General features: G+C 41.5%; 1 protein-coding gene across 2 annotated transcripts; it reads right to left on the bottom strand.

The window, feature by feature from the left end:
* Positions 1 to 17,539: 17,539 nt before the first annotated feature.
* On the bottom strand, positions 17,540 to 22,542 carry UCHL1 (ubiquitin C-terminal hydrolase L1). 2 transcript variants are annotated; one of them, XM_021540102.4, is made up of 9 exons: positions 22,413 to 22,542; positions 22,286 to 22,297; positions 21,540 to 21,668; positions 20,527 to 20,677; positions 19,231 to 19,316; positions 19,108 to 19,155; positions 18,666 to 18,735; positions 18,278 to 18,336; positions 17,540 to 17,965 (listed from the first exon to the last, which is right to left on the bottom strand). In XM_021540102.4, exons 1-9 carry the CDS (start codon positions 22,443 to 22,445, stop codon positions 17,879 to 17,881), a joined length of 675 nt encoding a protein of 224 aa, XP_021395777.2. In that variant the 5' UTR covers positions 22,446 to 22,542; the 3' UTR covers positions 17,540 to 17,878. The 2 variants fall into 2 exon arrangements, with proteins under 2 accessions (XP_021395777.2, XP_085433950.1); XM_085577824.1 differs by lacking the exon at positions 22,286 to 22,297.
* Between the last annotated feature and the right edge of the window lie 142 nt (positions 22,543 to 22,684).

Here is a 22,684-nt window from a genome sequence, read left to right as displayed (position 1 = left end):
CTGCAGTAACCTTCCAGTTGATTTTGCACTCTGCTCATTTGAATGCAGCATCTTCCCCTGCTGCCACAGAGCCAGTATACATACTACCTACTCCCTTTTTCCATCCAGAGTAAATTGGCAAGCACATGGAGCTACTAAAAATTTTCTCAGTGAAGAATGTGCTTAGAGTGGTTTTAGTACCCTCAGAGAGATGTTCCTCAACACATCTTTCATTGTGCCACCACCAAGAAAGGGGTCTTTTAAGTCAGCTAACATGCTCAGAGAGCACATGCCAGCCTCAGGTTCCATAAGTGCAGCTGAGTCTGACCAGGCTCAGTCAGACAAGGAAAGACGGAGCCAGAGCAGGTGGTTCAGGGCTCTACAAATCTCTGCAGAAAGATGTGGCTTCAAATGAGTGCTACAGAGTTGTGGTATTTGGGGGAAGGGAGGGGGTGTCATGTATGAGACAGCATGCAAAGAATGCAGTCAGAAACTCTTGCCAAACTGGTGAAAAATGGGATGAAAACCAAAACCTGTATGTGGAAAAAGAAGTTGATTTGAAAACCAAGTCCTAGCTTCCAAAGTAAATTCCTGGGTTCCTTTCTCCATTTTGTTGGTGTATAATACATTTTATGTAGTGGTGGCATAAACATGTAGTTCACCAAACCACATTATTTTCATCAAATTTGCAAAAAGAATAGCAAAATCTACTCTCACTGATGTTAGAACAGCTATTTGCTAGGTAGCTGCTTGTAAAAGTTTGAGAAATGTGGGAAAATCCATGTCACAATTAGCCTTTATTTTAGCAGTGACTTGCCTCATCCAGAAAGAACTGGTGAATAATATTTTCCTTCTCCTTTTCTTAGTAAATATTCTTGTGAAGCAGATCAAAAGGTAAAACCTGTACTTGGACTTTATCCAAACTTGTTTGGAGTTTAGCTGGTTCACAGGAACTTGGCATATTCATTCACTCAAGATAAAGAAATAGGCAAACAAAAGTGGAAAATGGAAAGAGAAGCAGGGTCAGAAAACAAGAAAACCAATAAAAGGCTTACCTCCATGCAGTAGGACAACAATATGTCTTATTTAGCAACAATTAGTATTTATTTTCATGACACAAGAATATTAAGGGTGGGTTTTTTCTCTCTTGATTGAACATTTAAAGGGCAGAATTTAGCAAAGGATCATGTTCAACTAGGAGCAAGAAAAAGAAGTGCAGTGTAGGATATATGTGAGTTTTTTCCCTGTAAGCAGGTTCTCTTGCTCAGTGATCTCTTCTGTCATGGCAATTCTTGCAGAACAAGACACTCATCAAAGCCTGTGAAGGTGCTTTTGTACCACAGGTTCCATTTCTGGGACAGATGGCATCTGCTGTGCCATCACAGACATGGATGGTCACATATTCATAAGAGTCGGGGAGTCAAAATCAGCCATCAGTCTACATTCTATTGTGTTTTCTTTATTATGTTTTCTTTGTTTTGTTCTACCCATCATTTCAAAAGATGGAGTATAATTTGTAACCCTGCCTAAATTACTACTGTGAGCTATGAGATAATTTCACCACTTAAACACACATACCAGCTAAAAATTCCTTTAAAGTAATTTTCATAATTTTCTTTTATTATTACTTCTGTAATTATGTCTTTCTGTTTGTCCAGGAAAAGGGCCTGAAGTTTTTCCCCTGTTTGGAGGCCCCAGTGCTCTTCTATAGGCCTCCACAAGAAGCCCAAAGGTCAGGAAAATCTCAAGTGATCCCTTAAGGGAACAGAAAATACTTTCTGATAATCCACATTACTAAAATGGTTGCTGATACCTGTTGACTCTTATTCTCAGGCACTTTTTGGCTTCTGGTGGGACTGTCTATCACAGGACCTCCTGATCTAGCCAGAAGAAAGGACAGACAATCCACAGGTTGCAGAACTGTTATAGTTGTGGCTGACCCAAGCTACATTTTTTCATTAATGATAGCTTTTTAAAAGGCCCATATTTACTGAGCATTTTTTTTCTCCTTGAAATGTAGCACGCACTCATTGTGTGCTGATGAATTATGCCCAGGAAACTGGATAGGGATTTTGATAAGATGTTAAAGGAGTTGGATGCTCAAATATCAAAAATGAAAGGGGTCAAGCCCCTAAGTACCATCCAATTAAAGAATTCCAGTCCTAAGACACTGGTGACCCCATGTTTGCATAGCATGCTAGTAGGTGAGCAGAAGGTCAAAATGAGGGTGTACCTCTAAGTGACTGGAGTGTTACTGGTAAGGAAATATTTTGGAAGTCATGGCTGAAAGTTCAGGTCAGACAGCACAGGAAACATTTGAGTAATTAATCATTTGGCAGATTTCAGAATCAAGGTCTTCTAAGGGACAAGGGGCCTTCAGTTAACTTTAGACAGCATGTAAGGTGATGTCTTCCTGAGAATTAGTCCTTGAATCAGGTTTCTACACCGAATTAGAATATGCCAGATTTGTGTGTGTGAACTGCTTCCAGATTTTTCAGTCAAGCTTCATTGCAAGTGTTTCTATTTATAGAGCCCTTTGCAACCACAGGGTAGCAAAGATTGTTGTGCAGGAAGAGATGATCAACCCCTGGAGCACTTTATGAGGCTGGTCAGCATCTTACATGCCTCAGTGAAACTGGGAAACCATGAGCCTGTCAGGAATAAAGACTCAAACCTTGTAGACAATCAAGACCTGTGGGATCTTTATCCCTGTGTGTAAGGGAAGTCATGCAAGTGGTTCCACAGAGTGGAAGGTTTTCTAGCCCTACAGAGGGACTGAGCTATCAGCTGTGCAGGCTCTTGTAACATAAAGCTAATTCTACTTTGAGGTGGCTGGTGTCAACACAGCACTCGAGTCTTCATGATCTAAACCTAGAGGAGGGAGACATGTCTGCAAGGAAAATGGAGTCTCACGTGTGGAGTGAATGACATCTTAGAAGAACAATGGTTCTTCAGGGCACATACAATGTCAACCTGTGGGTAGGTCCCAGCATCATCAGGTGGCTATAGTCTTCCCTTCCACTTTCCAGAGCAGTTATTTTCTCCAGCTTCTGAAATGCTGTGAAAATTTTTGAGTACAGAGCACTGAAATTGGCCTAATAGGAGAAGCCAGCTGGAGACCATCACAGTGTGCATAATCACATGCTGGAGGTGCTGTGCAGAAGAGTTAGAGCTGTACATATGCTCCATTAAAACTGACACTTCTTAGGGCTGCTTCATTGCAAATACTGTGATAGCTCTTATTTTCTGAGGACTTGAAAGTGCCAGGGCCTCCAGGAGCAATGTGGGGAGAGAATATTCTGTGAAGAAACTCCAGCCCTGTGGCAGGTGAGGAGCTGTGAGGGAGGGAGAGAATCTGTTTTTCTGTAGGTAGATATGGACTTCTGTTTATTTTTACTAATTCTGCTGCACTCTCCTTGTGAACTTGGCAAGAGCACATAGACTTTCTGAACACATTTATATTTTTCAATGCTTGTGACTGTGAAATCCACAGAAGAGAGAGAGATGAGGTTTCTGCACCCTATCCCAGAGAGGAGGCTAGACAGTGGGAAGATTGTATCCTAACTTCTGGGATCAATTTCTTATCTCCGTCTAAAACTTCTGGTCTTCCCTGCCTGAATTGAAATGACTTAATTGAAATACTTTGTACTTAAAACTTTTGATAATACAAAAAGCCATCCCCTGACTCATCTCTTCTTACAAAAATACTGTGCAGAAGCACAGGATTATGGAGGGAGATGTTTACATCAAGAGATATCCTCAGTTTATAACACGGTGAATGAATATGAAACTTAGGACTGACTTTCCAAACCTGTTTCAGTGATTGTAATGCAGTTAACACATCCTTTACAGAAAACATGCACAAAAATAAGGAAATGAATGCTTAAACACATAATAAATTTCTTGCTCTCCACCAAATAAAAACACTGTGGCTAACAGTTATAAACCATGGCCTATTTCTTCAAAATTGTAACCATAAATCTGGCTCGGTTACTGTATGCACGCTACTATCAGTTTATTTAATTTTGAAGAATACTACTGTAAATTCCCAAAGATAAAGGTATTAATTATTTTCATAGATATTTACAAGTTATTAGTCTGGGTGATAAAAGCAGGAGAACTGTCAGAAAGGAAGTTATATAATGACAGTTCACTCTAAAATTACATTTGCAACAGAAGTTGCATCTGAGATTGAAAATACAATGTGATATTGCTTTTGTAACATACATATAGGTATATATATATTGAGGTTATTGGAAAAGGAACATGAATTTTTGGGGATCATGATTGAAAGAGTTAGGAAGAAATATTTCTTTCATTAGACTTTAAACGTTTGGTGTGAATGTGTAACTACATTTTACTTTGTTTTCAGTGCTGCAGTGGTTATTGGTGTTACAGTAGCTCTAAAGCTGTAACATTAAAAAGGCCACTTTGCTGTAATGTGAGCTCCACATCCTGAGGAAAAGCCAGGCTGCTGGGCTGTCCCTGTGGATTTCATGAAGTGTTTTGACTCTGAATCGAGGTAATTTGTTGATACTCCTGTAAATTTGATGAACAAATTTTTCTATAGAGGTTGTTTTTATTCAATGTTATTTTTAGAAATGTTCAGTGGTTACAAACAGAGTTTATTGAGTTGGTGTATTTGACCTGGTTTTATTGACAATGATGTTTGCTAAACTACCAGTGAGCACTAAGGATGCTGACAGTGCCATTTATTCAAGGCAGTGTTGAGACAAAAGTTGTTTTGTGCAAACAGAAAGATAATGGAGGGAATCACATATGACTTGTCATGTATGAGCAGCTGTTTTTAGTTATCTCCTGCTCCTAATGATTATAATTTCCACATTAATTCTTCAAATGTCTTACAATGCATTTGAATTTATGTTCACTCTGGAAATATTCAGAAGTTATGTTTCAACCAGGACCATCTGATTTGTTATGAATGTTTAAAGTTTATGTGGGTGCAAAAGCAACTAAAGAAATTCACGGAAGAAAAATCTGTCAAACACCACTATATGTTTAGTCTCCTTTGACATTCTACCCCAAGCTTGTATTACTGACCATTCACAGATCCTAAACAAGGATGCTTTTTTATGAGATCCTATAAAATGCTGTAATCCTCTTAAGACTAGAAATCACACCTGTGAGCCGAGGTGCACCTCAGTGTTACTGATGGCTTTGAGGGATTTTTTCACCCTCAGTGTGCTTTTTGAGATGGCATAACGTTGACAGCATCAGAAAACTTTTGGGCAGGAAAACAAAGCATTCGGTAAGTTCCAGCGCCATCTATAGAAAAAACACAGCATCAGCCTGCAAACTGGGGTCTCGCTTCCTTCAATAACCTTACTTTACCTTCAGCAACCAGGCCACTGTTTTAACCATCAACTGGGACTAAACATTAAATCCAACAGGAAACTCTGAGTATTTACTCAGTCTTTAGGCACTACTAAAATCCTCAGTAAACTTGTTCAGCTTTCCTGCCTAATGCAGCTTTCCTGCCCTTAGGCCATATTTTTCTACCAGTGTTGTCACAGTTTTGCATTTCTTTTTTTTCTAGAGGGTCTCCATCTCCTGTTAACACAGAATTGCTTGGTGATCTGAGTTCAGGGTCAGGGAACTCTTAAACTCAGTCTTCTTCTTGCCAAGTGAATAGGCTGGTAAAGTACTTAGGTGAGGCTTTTCACAGAACAGATTTGACTAAAGTCTTGTAGTTCTCAGAATGCACATCCGTTATCACCTTGTGGGAAAGGCTCTGATGGGTGGTCAGGGGTCTGCCTCCAGCTTCCTGGGTTTTTTCATCTGATGCTTATATGTTTTAGGAGCTGTATACCACCAGCAGACTATTACCTTGTACAACAAATTGTACAGATCTCTGAAATACATTTTGCATAAAGAAACTGGATATACATTAAGGCAAGGAGAGATGTCAAGATGTTGCCTTCATGGAAGAAGTTAGAAACGGGTGTGAAAGAGTGAGAGTCAAATCTCTATTCCAGGGACTATTAATTGCTTTCAAATGAGGGGCCACTGCAGCAAGAGAGACCCATTTATCATAATGGGCCAGATAGTAGTTAAACTTAGTTAAACATAGAGTGATTCAGTATATGTTTTGGAAACAGAGCTGAAGAGAACACCTACCAAGAGAAGTGACATAACACAGGACAGCCTGTCATGTTCATGTCTCCTTCTCTCATTCAAAAGGACACCTAACCATAGGAGATTATTCACTGTAAGAGTATTAATCAGGGATAAATATCTCTTTCTCACCATCACAATATGTTTAAGTCCTTTTGGGGAAAAACTCTGTCTAGATTTAATATTCCCATCACCTGGTTTAAACAACACCCTCCTCTGTAGGTTTACAACTCTATATTCCCCTGTATTCCATAAGCCCTTTGTTCTTCCCATTGGTTTTGTAGAGGATCATACTGCCTAACTGAAGGCTGAGATTTCCTTGAGTGACAGAATGTGTTGGAGCAGGGCTTTGCTTGTGCAGCTTGCTCAAGAACAGTGTGGCAGAGCAGGGTGTTGAATGTAAGACTCTGGTGACCTGGTCTGACCACCCAGCCCTCCTGCTTTTTCTACCAGTTGTCCAGAGTACTGTGGCTTGTCAGTGAGCATCCTCATTGCTTTGGATAATAATGGCTTTCTTGCCTCTTATATGTCTGTAGATTTTTGTTAGGTGAGTAAAATAAGACTCAGGACATAAGCAGTACAATGTGCCATTCCTGGGCACTTGGCCACCAGCTGGCTGGCTGGCTTAGGAGTTGGGTTTATGACCCTGTAGGAACTGGATGAACTCTTCTTAAGCTAAATGAAAGGAATGTTTAACTCCACTAATTTTTACTGTCTTCTTGCCCAAACTTGCTTCATTCAAACCCTGATTGTGGAGGACATAAAACTGAAAAAAAAAACAGCTTCCCTGTGCAAGTTAATTTCTTGTGCCTGTTTCATCAGTGTGGTTCAATTTTCAACACTGGCAAAACCCTACTTGCAAAACAACTCTGAGGAAATGAAAACAAAAAACCACAAACCAAAAATTAACAGACATTTTCAAAAGAAAATGTTAAGTCTTTCACTACTGAAAAGTACTCTTTACCTTTATTTGGTATTCATGAAAAAGGCTGTGTTAACTTTCTAAAAGCTGTGGACATAAGCTTGGGGAAAATACTTTGGATGGGCAGGGAGAATCAAAATTTGTCTTCCAGCAGGGCTAATGGCTATGATCTTAGACCCAGGGAGGTAAAAAAATCTCAGTTAAACCCAAAATCTGATTAGCTCAGATGAGAGTCTATATGCTTCCATTCCAGGAACACGGACCTGTAGTTCTTTCAAAGTGATGTTTTTCCTTTGTCTATCATCTCAGTGAATATTTTCTTTTTCTAAATGTCCACCAGGCTGTAGAAAGTAGTTAATACTCAACAAGAATAAGGGCATGACAATATAATTGAGATGAGAGTTCCAAGGAATCTCTTGAGCAGAGGTACTTTTTGCACAATCGAGAGAAACCGTCACTCTTTGAGATAGGGTGGGAATAGAGAGGATATTTTAGGACAGAGACATTTTAGGGAAACATCCACTCACCAGTGGGTGCCAGTTAAACTCCAAAATAGCTCATGTTTTGTGGTTGCTTCGAAGAAATGCAAACCTGGACTGCTTCTGTCCATCTGTTATGTCTCACCCTGAAAGCTTCCCAGACTACACACTTAGAGATGTATTAAAACACATCTGAGCCACAAGGTGTAGGTGAAACTCATTACCAATTCAAGTTCAAAATCTGGGTGTTATAATACAGTAATTTTTTACATTAAAAGACCAGTCCAAACCCTAAGCATTTTCTCAGATTAGCTACAGTTCTAAATTAACTATGAAATGAGAATCATGGCCTTCTGTATGTGGGCTGAAGTTTTATGCCTGAATACCATGAGCATGCACTGGCTGTAGTTTGGGAAGCCTTTTTCCAGTATCCCATTCCAATATTTTCTGTGTCCTTTCTTTTTTTTTAATGCAGAAAGGTCAACTGTAATTCCCTACAAGAAGTGGCATGAGTTTCAAACCATTTTTCCTACACTATAGGTGATTTTTTTTCACAGTTTACAAAGTATATGCACATTAGTATTTGCAGTTGTTTCTTCCAGCTAATTATCTTATATATGCTGGACAGAGCTTCAATGGTGCCACCACGTACCCTTTTGTTTTGTTATAAATTTCACTGTCCCTGCTTTATTTGCAAACAAAAAGTACAAGGATTTATTTTGCCCCAGATAAGAATAAATATAAATAAATAAACAAACAGGTGTTGAAAAGTCTTTCTAGTGCTTGCATCTGTTATTCCCTCCTGAAACAAAAGTCATTCTGAAAGCTTTACTGAAAGCTTGCTTTGAAAGTGAGTATTTTTGCAAACTGCTGACTGCAGTACTACATTTGCTAAAGAGATGCAGTCACACAATGGTTTGCTTCTGTATTATCTAGGTCATGGGCCAGAATTCTCCTGGGTGCTAACACTTTCCATTAAGCTGAATTTGTTGGCGCAGAGTGCAGCTATTTTCCTTTTTAAAGCTGGTCCTAAAAGGGAATGCTGAGTGACCTGCCTAGTTTAACTGGTTTTGGTTACATATAGCCAAGGAGTGAAGTCCTTCTCCTGAGGGGCTGGCCACTTATTCTGCCATGGCCAAGCACAAACCAGGCACTGAAGTTCCCTAATTTATGCTCCTCTCCCTACACATTCACCACTGTTGATTTTGACAGTGTTTGTATTGTGATCCCTGAAGGGTTTGCAGTCATCCATAAAGAAAAATAATTCAACAAAAAATAGCTAAATCCAGTCTCTTTGCACAAATTTTAGGTAGCAAGAGCCTAATTTAAAACCTAGAAAGGCAAACCCTAGAATTTAAAACCTAGTGCATTTCAGAAGTCAGTGTATGATAAACTTCCCCTCAATTCAATGCAGTAATTGTTCTTACTTTTGTTCCTAATCCTCTTCCTCTTACATGTGAATATGCTTGTGAGTAGTAACTCTATCTCAAGCATTTTAAAGCATTACCATACAGGAGGTATTAGCTGTATGGTTTTATGATTACTTATTTAACCTTAAGGTTTTAAAAATCATTCTCTATATTATTATGATCCATTATATTTTTATTCTAATTTTATTATTACTATTATAATCCATATTGGATGATGCATATTTTACATAATGTGCATTAAGTCTCTTATGTACATAGGAGAAAATAATGAATTTGTGTCCAGTCAGTCGTTTGTTTAGGACAGCACAAGAAAATCTAAACTGTGTGACTGGTTCTGGCCCTCATTGTTGCTAGATCTGCTCTTTTCTCTAGAGAGAGCCTTTTCTTCACCTGTTGGTCCATATTGTATGTGAGGTTATTGCACAGATATAGTAAGTATACCTTGGCCTGTCTGCTGAAATACTGAAAGGACAAATATTGAGATATTGCCATAGCCATGAAAAATACTGTGGGACTGGATATAGCATATCCAACTTGTTACTGTTTTATTTCTTAAGAAGCTTTATAGAGCTTATTTCTTAAGAAGGTTTCCATTAGCATTCTTATGGAAAAAGAAAAAGAAAAAGAAAAAGAAAAAGACCCAAAAAAAACCCAAAGAGAAGGAAGTTGCTCTGTTGGTGGTCACTGCTGGTGTTAAGTCCAAAAATCTCCTGTCTGAGAATGAAGGCAGAGACAGCCCACACAGGTCTGCATTCTTCTAATACACACAAATATTATCTATTGTATTACAGTGTGCAAATAAACTAAAAATGCATACATTATTTATACAAACTCATGTTACTGCCATGGTAAAAATGTATTTGGGAAAGAAGTTGAACTTGTGAATGCTTGCATTTCAGACTATAATTACATTGTTGAGATTCACATTTTCTGGCTTGTTATAATTTATAAACTTTGGATTTAGTCGGGGTAAATCTTCTTACAGCTTAACTGTAATTTCCTGTGCTAAATGGAATCAGATGAGTGAGGATATGAAATCTTGGAAAAGTATAATCATTCCAAGGAAAGTTGTCCCACTTGATGTAGTAGAATTGATATAATTTTGTAAGGACTGGCAGTTTGTTAATTCCCTGTCCTGTCCATAGTGAAAAATACCAAGTGAGGGGCTTCTTCTTGACAGCAAATGGACTTTTTCCCTCCTCATATGACGAGTTCAGGCTCTGAGTCTAAACAGATGTGGAAATATCATCAAGTGTCTGACTGAGGAAATCACTTCAGCCTATACATAAATTCAACCATGTGCTAGAGCCTCACTGAAGGCTTGATTTCATTTGAGATCATGGACTAGCCATGAGCTGAGGCGCTCTGTAAAATCAGACCCCAAGTGCTACACAGTACTTAAAAATAAATTTGCCTGTTGCAGCCTAGGAGCTGAATTTAGTGAAGGTATTTGAGCAGAGAACTTTTCCATGCCCCATCAAATCTAATTAACCTAATGACATTTCCTGATATGCATGTATCAAATGAGTAAGGAACAAAACCAATGTTGCTGTGAAGCTAATGGTTCGAATTTTTGAACAACAGTATTTATTTTTCTTTAATTGCACAGGGATTCAAGTGCAGTTGTGTATTTTGCTTCCAAAAGCTAAGTTATAGGGTAAAAAAACCCCACAAATTGTTTGATGCTGGCAGGAGAAATATCTCAAGTTTTGAAAATCAAAGAGATTTTAAGATTATTTCTTCCTACTGTGTTTTAATCTGTCAATGAGTGTGTGGTTCTCAACCTGCAACATAGCAAGTGCATTCCCTGCAGGAAAGACAGGCAGTGGTCCCAGGCTCTCCTGGGACCATCCCCTACTACAAGCCTCAGGAGTGACACTCACAAACTACACACATCCACGCTGCAGCTAAGCAAAGGATTAAATTCTGTCACCTGACTGACATGGATCCCTGCACAGCTGTGGCAGACAGACCATACACATTGTAGAAGATCCCTGACTGCTTAACCAGCAGTTTCTCATTGCCCTGAAACACTGCACTTTCACAAAGAGCAACAATTTTCCTAAAACCTTATAGCTCGACCAAGGGCCATGAACATGCATCGTACTGATTCAAACCTAACAGGATTTTGCCATCTTTGATAAAATTCTTTGATAAAAGAATTCTGTTTTACAGGAAAGTTTGTTGTCACTGCTGCCAGTACTGATCATTTCTAAATCACAGCAGAGATTACTTTATGACTTTCTCTCAGAGGGTCATGAAAACCAGGTCCCAGACTGTATTTAGGAAAGATCACGTTCATAACAGCACTGGGCTGCATCAAAAACCTGTCCCTTTTCTCACATTCAGTTCAGTAAGAACTGATCCTGAGAAATGTGTTGTTTATTGACATGACTTGACCTTCAGGGGGCATTGTTCACTGAAAGAAGAAAGAATGGTTAGTAAAGTCAGATAAAGCATATTCTTTTATGAACCATCCTGTTCCTTCATCAATATTTCTTCTAACCATCAGGAATATGGCCACAGCCTTGCCACCAGACTCTTCAGTTTGTCAGAAAGCCTGAATACTGCAAACACTCTTCATCTAATCATCTGAAATTTAGATTTTTGCATAATCCTTAACTCCCCGGTGCTGCTAAACATTTTTGTGGAATGGAAAGGGGGAAAAAGAAGGAGAAAGCAGTATTTCTTGAATGTTGAGTTGCAATATAAGTCCACTGGAAAAATATCTTCAGGCATTATAAGGGGACTCACAGGATTATGTATCAATACAGACCTCTTTTGCAGATAGACATGAGTTCACCTGGTTGTTCTCTAAGTCAGTCAAGCTGAGGTTAGTCTAACACTAAGCTTTAGCTACTAAGTCCAGCTGAGAGGGAGGTTGTATGAACTAAGGCCCAAAGCCAAAGTAAAGTAAATATAAGAACTCTCTGAAAAAAAAAAAAAATCAGGGAATCTATGTCTCCATGCCTTACTTGCAAAGTGGGGATAGTTAAGCTGCACTTCTCCCACCCTCAACACACTAAGAGTAGAAGCTCTTCTTCTAAGATGTTAAATTAACATGCATACATAACTTGAAAAGAAAATGCAACTCAGTCTGGCTACAGCACTGTAAGTAATAATACCTCTTAGTATGGTATTGAGTGTTCCTAAGCAATGGACTAATTGACTGTCATGTTTTTTATGGTACCCTGCTGGAAATGCTAAACTAGCTGAAATACCTTTGCCTAGTCTTGTTTCTCCAACATCATGCAGACCTCACTTTTTGTATCTTGTTGCAAGCCTTGCAATATCATCTAACCACATCTGAAGTTCATCTCAGCAAAAAGTACAGAAGTTTCAAATCAGTTCCACATAGCTCATTATTTGCTCTCTGAGCTTCATCTAGCACTACATTTTTGATGCACAATTATTTAAGGGATTGGGAAACTTCATTGAACAGTCTTATGGTACTGCTGGAAAGATGACAACTGAAAAATGTCCAGGAATTCTCTCATTTTTCCATTTCCCCCATCACTCACTGCTCTTTTTCCCCATAGGGTACCTCTAGGGATGTTGCACACATCCTCAGGGAGGACTCCTCATACTTCAGTTTCTGATTCATTGACTGTGTAAGGGCTCCCTCAGGTCTTTCTTTGGCCTCTGCCTTCCCCCAGTCTCTGTGAAGTGACAGCCCTCCCCATCAGGAACAAAACCTGCACCTCCCCCTAGATGCATTGGCTGCTTTCCTGCAGCCATTCCTTCCATCCCAGACAGAGAAGAAAACCAGCAGTCAGCAGCATCAGCCTCCAGCTCCTCCTCCAGGGAACAACCTCCCCACACAAAGCATTTGTGAGTTCAGTGGAGATTAACTGGGCAAGCTATGGTCCATTTCCCTGCACTTCTTGTCATCCCATTCACTTTTGTTTCCACTTGGTTTCAAATTTTCTCTCTTTTTTTTTTTTTTTTTTTATTTCAGTTCTTCAATTTTTTTCTCCTTTTTGTTTACCTTTCTTCATTGATTCAGAATTTGCATTGGAGTAATTTTGGCAAGGTTTGGTCCTTTTCACTGCCCCTCATTTCCTCTCAGTCCACTTAGTTCTAGTCACTCTATTTCCAAATTTTCTGGGTTTTTTTAAATTGCATTTTTTAAAGTCATCTCTCCAGAGTGTTTGTTAGTCTTTGTTCTCTGATTTCAAGATTTTATTCCCATTCCTGAAAGGGAATGAAAGTTCTGCAGTTCCTCAGGCTGGAGCAGCACTGACCACTGCTCCAAGTTTTCATAATGTAATAGGTAACCTCAGGCAGTTTGACAGAAGCTGGTTGTTAATTTCTGGTCCCTTACACACTTTCAAGGATGAAGATGCTCCCATTTTCCTGATGAATTGTTCCAGTATATTACTTTCCCAGAAAGAAATACTCTTCTTGTTTCCAAATGTCCTGAATTGAACTTTCTGAGCTGCAATCTGGGGTTACCGCCATTTGATAGAACCATGTCCTACTACCAGGACAAAATATAGCTTTGTCATCTTTGCCCTTGATGTATTGTAAGCTACAATTAGACCTTGCCTTAGTCTCCTCCATGCCAGATGATATATGCTGAGCTCCACCAGTCTCCTCATAGGCCACGTGCTCCCTGCCTCTGTAGCCTGCTGCTGGATGCTCTCCAGACTCCTCCACATCATTTTTTGGACTGAGTGGGGGGACCCAGAACTGAACCACTATTCCAGGTGCAACCTCACCAGTGCCAAGGAATAATGGGTAATCACTTCCCTCCACCTGCTGGTCTTTTCTTCCCAATATGACTTCCAACACAGTATGTGATTTGCCTTACAGGAAGAGCACTCAACATATGGGCTTATATTCAACTTGGCACCTGCCATAACACCCAGGCTGCAAAGGCTGAAACTCAGCCCATCACCTCCCAGCCATAGGGTGGCTCTACACCTCACCATGTTGAACTCTTTGAGGTTTCTTCTAACCCATCCTCTCATCCCTTGAGATTCCTTGCCTTCAAAGCATCTGGAATGCCAACCAGTCCCTGTAATTTAATAGCATCCTGTACAATATGTAAAAAAATTAAAAATGCCAGTGATATTTATGTCCTTTGGTCACAAAGGAACTTTAATGCTATTACTCTGCTTCTGGCTGCATTTTTCTCAATTTGTGTTTGTTCTCGTTTAGTTCACAGTTTCACTGAGCCAAAGTCCTGTCACCAGCCTCTTCTTGGCTACTGGCAGCACCAGGAGAGGGATCCTGTGACTACAAGGTTTATTGCCAGTCTCATTTGCTCCCAATGCCCAACACAGGCCCTGCTGTATTTGCATTAATGGTAGATGATATAAGTGTATCTAGTTCCTTTTTCAGTTAACTGCTTCTCCATTTTAAATATTTGATATTGATAAACTGGTCTGTCCGTCAAAAGCTGGATGCTGTTGGAGTTAGTCTCACACTTTCCTTACTTCCCCAAAAAAAAGAATTCTACTTAGTATGGAAATAATAGTGTATATAGTGCACAGCAGTATATATTGGACAAAAATTGTGCATCTGCTGCAAGTAAACTGGGGGTCTAAGCCAAAGACTATTCATATGTGTAAGAGGCTTTGCATGTTGCATTATGCCTAACTTTTAATTAAGATAAGGACTGGCTATTTGGCTCTGAAATCAGAAGTGTGCTTAAGCATGTGAATGATCCCACTGAAAGCAATAGGACTAGTTATGGACTTAAAAATTAAGATAGCATCTGGATCTGTCACTGGTCCTAAATCAGACTTGCTCTAAGTTTCCCAATGCTGCCATCTACAGAGTAAGTCGACTACAGCTTTCAACAGGCAGGCAACTAAATGGTTATGAAAAACATACATTGCACACAGTCAACCCTGGTAGAGCTCTCAATTAGCTCTAAATGTGCATATCTAAACAGAAGCCTAAAATCCTACCTTCGATATTTCTCAAATATTTCCAAGGATAGTTCTATATATTAACTGTTAAATGTCCACCTCTGAAAGGCAGCACAAAAATGGCAAGAACCTGTTAATTCAAATTAATTTGCTTAATAAACTCCTCTGTCTGGAAGAGAAGCAGTTTCTTCAGAGTGGGCATAAAACACAGCAGGCTTTGTGAGGTCCTGCCCTTTTCAACAATTTTCACAGGGAAAATTCAGGAAAAACATGAAGGGCTTTAGATGAGATGTAGAGAGGGTCAAGAGAGTTAATTTGTTTAAGAAGGACACAGGAAATCAAGGAAAAGTAACAGTTCCAAATTAAACTATAGCTATAAGAACAAAGAGGAGAAAACAAGGAGGGACAAGAAATTACCCTCATTTCAGATAGATATGCCTAAGAAAAAATACTAAATTATAAGAGCATCTTCTCATGAGAAGTGTTTTGATACATAGCACTCTAAAAAACAACCCGTCACAAACATTTCTGCCAAAGCGTGAAATAAAGATTAAAATTTAAAAACTGGCAAGTAGGTAAAATAAGCTAGAAATTATTCATAAGAAAAAGCATTTATTTTGAGATTATACATGCCTGATATGGCTTTAAAACATCTTCCTGGTTTTCTGTTTATGGCTCATTCAATAGAATTTCAAGTTGTCAAATACACACTTCTATGCATTGCGACTTTTTTTTCTGAATGCAGTAACACATTTGGAACATCTGCACTGCAATATTGCAACATCTTCCATCTATTCAGCTTACAGGTCACCACCCATGGTTTGAGATCTCTATCCCAGTTCCCAAAATCTTTGCCATCCGAAATAACTCATCTTCCTGTGTCTGAAACCCAAGGTGCTTTAAAGTAAAGCCCAGCTGTTTCCTAAGCCCTTGTCATCATTTCTGCAGGGGACAACAGCCTTGCTAGTGGATGTTATACATAAATAGATAACATTAATTCTTTAGTTTTTATTTTTATTTCCATCCTTTGAAACGATACCTGGGACCAGAATGTGAGAAAATAAAAGAAAAGTCTGGCACAAACAACCCTTTCCCTGTTTTTTCATGATGTCTAAATAAAATGTTTCCTTTTGATAACTTCAGTAACCCCATTTGTACTGCTAATTAAAACAAAAAGTAAACCACAAAATATTGGACTGCCGCAACCACTAAAAATATATATAGTAGTATCTCAAAGACATTTTCAGGTTTCTTCAGCATTGACTCTACACAGGCACAACCACAGCATGGTACCCTCAGTAATTGCCCTAAGGGCAAGGAGAAGGTCCTCTGCAGCACTAAAGCTCACTGCCCCAGGTAAGGCAGACAGCTCACTTGGCACTCCCTGTGCTCCTCCTCCTGTAGCTGGTTTTTACTGGACTTTCCACTCTCCCGTGCTCATGCCCCTTCCTGTCCCCTGCTGATGGCTGTGTTGCTAAGTAGCCTGAGCCACAGGCATGGCTCCCAGCCTGTGCTGGAGCAGGGCTACAACAGAGATGCCCCAGGAGGCCTCTCCCCTCACCTTATGACAACTTCCACTAAGAGGCAGAAGCTTATGCTGTTGTAGAGGGCAATGACACATAACAGTGTCATAGTTATATGTCTTTGCCATAGTTTTCACCTCCCTGCTAATAGAAGCTGAAGGCACTGGTGCTTAGAATTGGTGTATGCTGAGGTTCAGCAAATTCCTAGACTTCAAATTAAGAAGTGTTGCAACCCTTTGTCAGCTATCAGGTAATTACAAGCGCAATAACAAGACCCAATACAAAACAACTTCAGCCCACACAGAGCTTTAATAAGAGCTTGAATTACCCTTCAAAAAAGCCCTGTGACTGTGTTACCCAGCATTGTATAAAATGGTTGCCAGGGACAGACTAGGACTGCATTAGAATAACAGACCCAAGTTTAAGGGTGTTTTATTCCTGCCTACAGCTACCTGAAGTATCAGCAGGGAGCTGCAAGATCAGCAAACAGCAACAAGACTCAGGTAAAAATAGTTTCTAAAGGTCATGGTTCATTTCCAAAGAACATATATTATGGATTAACAGATACCTTTCCCTTGAATCCAAAATTTCATCCTGCTAATAAAAATTAATGTAGTGTGGGTTTCTCCTTTTTAGGTAATTTTGGATGGGACAGATAAATACAACCTCTTTAAAGGTCTCCATAACAGAATCACAAGTTAGTAAGCACACATGGCCTAACCCAGGATTGTGTTCTGCCTCAGCCAGCAGGTTTGGTTTAGCTACACATAGGGAAAATACCTGTACCTGTCCCCTATAACAAAACACATCAATCAACTCAGTGGATATTCTGTGGCTTGTAGCACTAATACAGACCACATTAAGGTGACATTTGTATGTTAATTTATCACACTTTACCCCTCCCAAATCAATGTATTCAGGGTGGCAGATTGCAGCTGAGTTTCAGACTGGACATTAGGAAAAGCCTTACTAGAAGGGTAGCGCAGCATGCAGCACTGCAACATGTTACACAGACCAATGTCTCTCCATCCTTGAAAGCCTCCAAGACACTAGAAAAAACAATTGCCCTGCTACCCAGAGGCTAACTTAACTTTCTGCTCAGAGGAGAGCTTTGAGCATCTTTTGAAAACAAGACTTTCAGAGGATGCCAGCTCAACTCCTTTTGGAGAAAATTAGTCATCACTTCAGTCCATTTAATCTTCCAGCAGAACATTTTATTCTCATTAAGGACAAGGAAATATCAACCAACAACTCAATTAACATAACACAGATCAAACAAGCCCTGTTAAGCATTTTCTACTTAACATGTGGAAAAAGAGTCTAAAGGTATCTGATGGGTCCAAACTGTTCACATTAAAACTTGAGCTCATCCTTAGCATAAGCTCAGCTGATGTTGCTTCTGTGTATAGCAAAAGGTGGAAATAATTTAAGTTACCAGAACAGCTGTGTTTAACAAGTACTGAAGCACTGGAGTTTAAACTGCATTTACTGGTGTGCTATTAAACTGCTTTCCGTGCATCTCTTCAGAGTCTTAGGCAGACTTGCAGAAAGCCACAGCAGAAAAACGAACTTCTCCTTTTTCACGCTCTGTAAATTGTCTGCAGATCTTAGCAGAATCCTTGGGGATGAAAAAATACAGCTGCTTAGACCAACCAAATACACTTCCTGTAGAGAACAAGTCTTTGCATTTTCTCTCCGAGTTCCACCAATTAAGTTACATAGACTTATAGAACCAGCTAATAAATACACTGAACAGGTATCTAGCTCTTAGGGACAATACCTTTAGTAGTCGTAAACTTAGAAGATATAAGCACAGACTTGTACAGCAAGTAGGTACAGCCACTGTACACTACATGCAGGCTTCTCACCTTTTTAAGACTTTTAATAAGCCTTGTTTTCAAGGAAACAAGCAGCAAGGGAGAAGACTTACCTTCAAGAGCAAGTCATCCGAGCTTGTGCCATGGTTTACAGGAAATGGCATACGGCCATCTGTGAAAAAAATACTTCTGAATTAGAAGAAGTGAGCATAGTAGACCCAAGAACTACACATATGATGATACTGAGGAAGTCAAAACAAATTGTCAATAGTCTGCATGAGACGGAAACAGTGCTCTCGGCTACACCAGTGACAACATGCTTTAGGCCTTCAGTAAAACCCATCATCAGTTAAAATCTTCAGATGAAGACACAAATTGTGTTTTGGCTCCAAGAGCCTCAGCAAACAGTTTAACTAGCAAAAAGTATCTTGCTTGAGCCCCCAACACTATTGTGCAGTGTGAATTAGGCCCAGTCCAAACGCAGAGTTCAGAGGACCTTACCCAATTCATACAGGTGTCCATCCACATTGACAAAAAGGATGAAATGGAAGTTCACACTGTTGTCCTCAACCTTAGGAGACACCATAAGATATATTTGTTAGATTGAAGCCAGCACTGCAAACCCTATTTTGACTACAGAACTGAGAAAATTTCAACAAGAAAGCAAAGGATTGAAAACTTAAGTTCAGTGGAAGAGGCCTGTGGCAAGACTTCTACAAGGTCAAACACCAGAAATCCTAATGAAAAATGATATTTTACAACTGGTCTTGATCTAAATTTTAAATCCATGTTTGAGGAAGAAATCCTGAACAAGCATTCACCCATGAGTCACTCATTTCTCCTTCCTCATAAACTGTAACAGCTATCTGACAAGCAAAAAATAAGCATTGCTCCACCACCTTCATTAAGCATTTTCCCAAGATTTTACACATTCACATCTTACCCGACATTGTCCTTCTTGCGCAACAGAATTGTGGACTTCTTGTATAGCCTTAAAAGAAAGCAGGTACAGGTTACTACATCTTTAAATGCTCATAACTGTCAGCAGTTTTTGTAGTTCATATACCTTATTATTTGCCAAATGCTTAGCTCTCTCTTCAGGAGACAAATCAGCTGTTTCATCAAGAAACTTCTTCAGGGCAGACCCCTCCTCTGCACAAGATGAAACATTTTATTCAGTATAGGTAAAACATCAGTCACAGTTTAGATGCAGCCCACTGTAATCAATACTTTTTGCACTAACTACAAGTTATTTCATTCAGCCTGTAACTATCTCCAACATAAGAACATTATAATTACCACTTAAAGTAAGCTATTAACACAGAAGATATTAGTAACAATCTATACAAACAACCAGAGTTTTTTAAGGAAGAGTGCTTCAGTGTACTCGGGATGCTCTTTTTGAAAATAATTTTCAAGTGGGATTTAGCTTTTCTGATTTCTCCACTGCACATGTGGCAGAAATGTTCAATCCTGTTTTGAAAAAATTCAAGAAAAGTACCAGCTACAGGAGACATAACTAACAGAATATGGGTAGATGAAATTATCTTGCTGCCTTCAAATGAAGGCAACTTGCTCATGACAAGTTGGTTTCCCCAAACATGAATTAATAGTGCAGTACTAAGATGCACATAAAAGATATGCTGCATCATTGCTTCACTCATTAAGAGTGTTACTCCAGTGAATCCTTTTTTTAAGAAGAACAAAGCAAAACTGTGCTTCAATGCTCACTATGACTTCCACATGTTTTTCTTTGTATAAAAGGATCCCACACCACAGAAAGGGTCCAAGTTCTCTTAGAATAATGGTAGTTGTATTTTGCAGATCTAGTCTCTGAACAACAAAAGAATCTTTATAGTAAAGAAATCATCAAAATTGTTACCTTGGTAGGAAAAATCTTACAAACCTTCATCTATACAACTTCTCCAACAAAAAAAACGTGTTTTAGACTGATTTACAGGCTACTCTGAGCATATCAATTTATATTAGATGTAAGAAGCATTAAGAAATCCATCTCATATATTGACATCAAGCTTAATGTCAATAACTACTTCTTATTACAGTACTTCCTAATTAAAGACAGACTTTGGTCAGTCTTGCTAAGTGCCCTTTTCCTCTTGCATTGCTTACTAGGATAATACCTCTGCAGCTAGCAGAGAGGCGTCAAAGCACATTCCCTTCTGTGTTTTAGGCAGTCCATATGCTCCTCTGCAAGAGCTGGAAGACCCACTTACCAACTGAAACAGTACACGATGCCTTAACTTGGCTTGCATAAAAGTAAGCTGTCTCCCAATAGCCCATATCCATTCAATCTGCTGTAAAAAAAATAGAAATTCAAGCACATCAGAACATTCATACTCACCAAGTTTCAATTTGTCTTTGTTATTAGCAACTGCATGTATCAGACCAATTGTCCCACAGGAGTTACTGACGGTCTGCTTCAGGAAATACACTTTAGAACTGATCTCTTGGTCCTTTATTTTCTCAGTCTGTTGCTTCCTGAAGTTTTCATGCTGTAAACACAAAACTGTTTTAGGCATTTAATCACAGTCCTATCCTTGTACTGTGCAGTGGACAAGTAAGTATCAGTATCAGAACTAGACAAAGATTTATTCAGAAAGTCATATCTGTGGCACCAGTAAAGCACCGTATGCCTAAACTGGATTCAGGCCAACGCTTAATGGACTGACTACCTGCATGGCTCAGTCATATCCAAAGACACTGTTCTTAGCGTCTCCATCTGCACCACACACTGGAAATAGCTTGGGATGGGAAATAATATCTTGGATAAGCTCTTTTATATCCTCTCTCAGTTGCTTCAGTCCATTGAACAAGGCTACTCAGCATGTCTCTACAATAGGCCTTTTAGAATTATTTGCTTTCATGAGCACCTCCCCATCAGAACAATGTATAAACAACTGCAAAAGCCACTGCTATTGGAAAGTTGTAATCTTTCTTTTTAAGAACCTGTTAATTGAATTTGATTTCATCTCATTCACTTCCTTAGCATCAAGTAAATTTGAACGTATTTTAAAGAAGCAATGTAGGCCTCTCCAGATCCAATGATTCAGCATGGTAATGGAATTGCTATTCCTCACACTCAAGATCACTCATGTTTTTTTCTTCTCAGTCTGATATATAAAGCAAAATCTCACAGGAGCAGTGGGATGGAATGAGAGCCCTTGGTTGGTTGGTCTGCTCAGCTGAGGCTAATTTGGAGGCTGGGTCTGCATCTGAGGCTATTTGGAGGCTGGGACCAAGCACAGCACGGTGCCAGTGCCAAGCCCCATCCACGCCCAACCATCTGATGCTCGGGGGATGGCAGCCGCACTCCAGACGGCGGCCAGCGCCACCCTGCCGGGAGGGGACACCCACCTGCTCAGTCAGCGGGAACAGCAGGAGCAGCGCGCAGGCCGGGGTCGGCACGGCGCGCAGTGCCTCATCCTCGAAGCCCAGTACGTCCACGAAGCGCCAGCCAGGACCCACCCCGAGGCGGGACAGCACCTGCACGGGGCACAGAGAGCGGTGGCCCGGCCGCGCCACGCCCGTCCCCGCGGGGCGCGGCGCCCCGGCCCCGCCGCGCCCGGTGACACAGCACAACGCGCGCCCGCCGCGCCCCCTGCCGGCCGCGCCGCCCCAGGGCGCACGGGCTCAGCGCCGCTCCGCAGGTGCGGCCGCGCCCCGCGCAGCGGAGCCGCTCCGCGCCCGGCGGGGCGGGATGCCGAGGGACGGAGGCAGGAACCGCTCCGCGCTCGGCGGGGCGGGATGCCGAGGGACGGAGGCAGGAACCGCTCCGCGCCCCGGCGGGGCGGGATGCCGAGGGACGGAGGCAGGAACCGCTCCGCGCTCGGCGGGGCGGGATGCCGAGGGACGGAGGCAGGAACCGCTCCGCGCCCCGGCGGGGCGGGATGCCGAGGGACGGAGGCAGGAACCGCTCCGCGCCCGGCGGGGCGGGATGCCGAGGGACGGAGGGAGGCGCCGCTCCGCAGGTGCGGCCGCGCCCCGCGCAGCGGTACCGCCACCGCGGCTGGCGCTCCCCGGCAGGGCGGGATGCCGAGGGATGGAGGGGGAAGGGCCGGCGCCCTCCCGCCCGCGGCGGTCCTCCGGCGGCGGCAACTCACTTTGTTCAGCATCTGGAAGACAATGCGGGGGGCGGGGGGCGAGGGGGAAAGCGTGAGTGCCGGTGAGAGACGGCGTCCCACCACCCGCTCCGCAGCCCCAGCCCTGTCCCCGCCGCCCCTCGCGCACCTCGGGGTTGATCTCCATCGGCTGCCAGGCCATGGCTGCAGGGCGGCGGGAGCCGGGAAGAAGGCAGGCTGTGCCCCACGCACGACGATGTCCCCCGCGGCAGTTCCGCTGCCGAGCCGCTGGCGACGCTGGGGCGCGGAGCCGCCCACCCGCTCTTATATAGGGGCGGGCTGGCCCACTCGGCGCGGCGCGGGGGGAGAGGGAGGAGCAGGGCCGGGGCGGGGGGGCGCGGAGGGCCGCGGGAGCGCGGCCGGCCGCGGGGCGGGTGGCGG

Source organism: Lonchura striata, chromosome 4, assembly GCF_050655825.1.
Source record: "Lonchura striata isolate lonStrDom1 chromosome 4, ASM5065582v1, whole genome shotgun sequence".
NCBI classification, from domain to species: Eukaryota; Metazoa; Chordata; class Aves; order Passeriformes; family Estrildidae; genus Lonchura; species Lonchura striata.
This window is presented reverse-complemented; position numbering and strand designations above follow the sequence as displayed.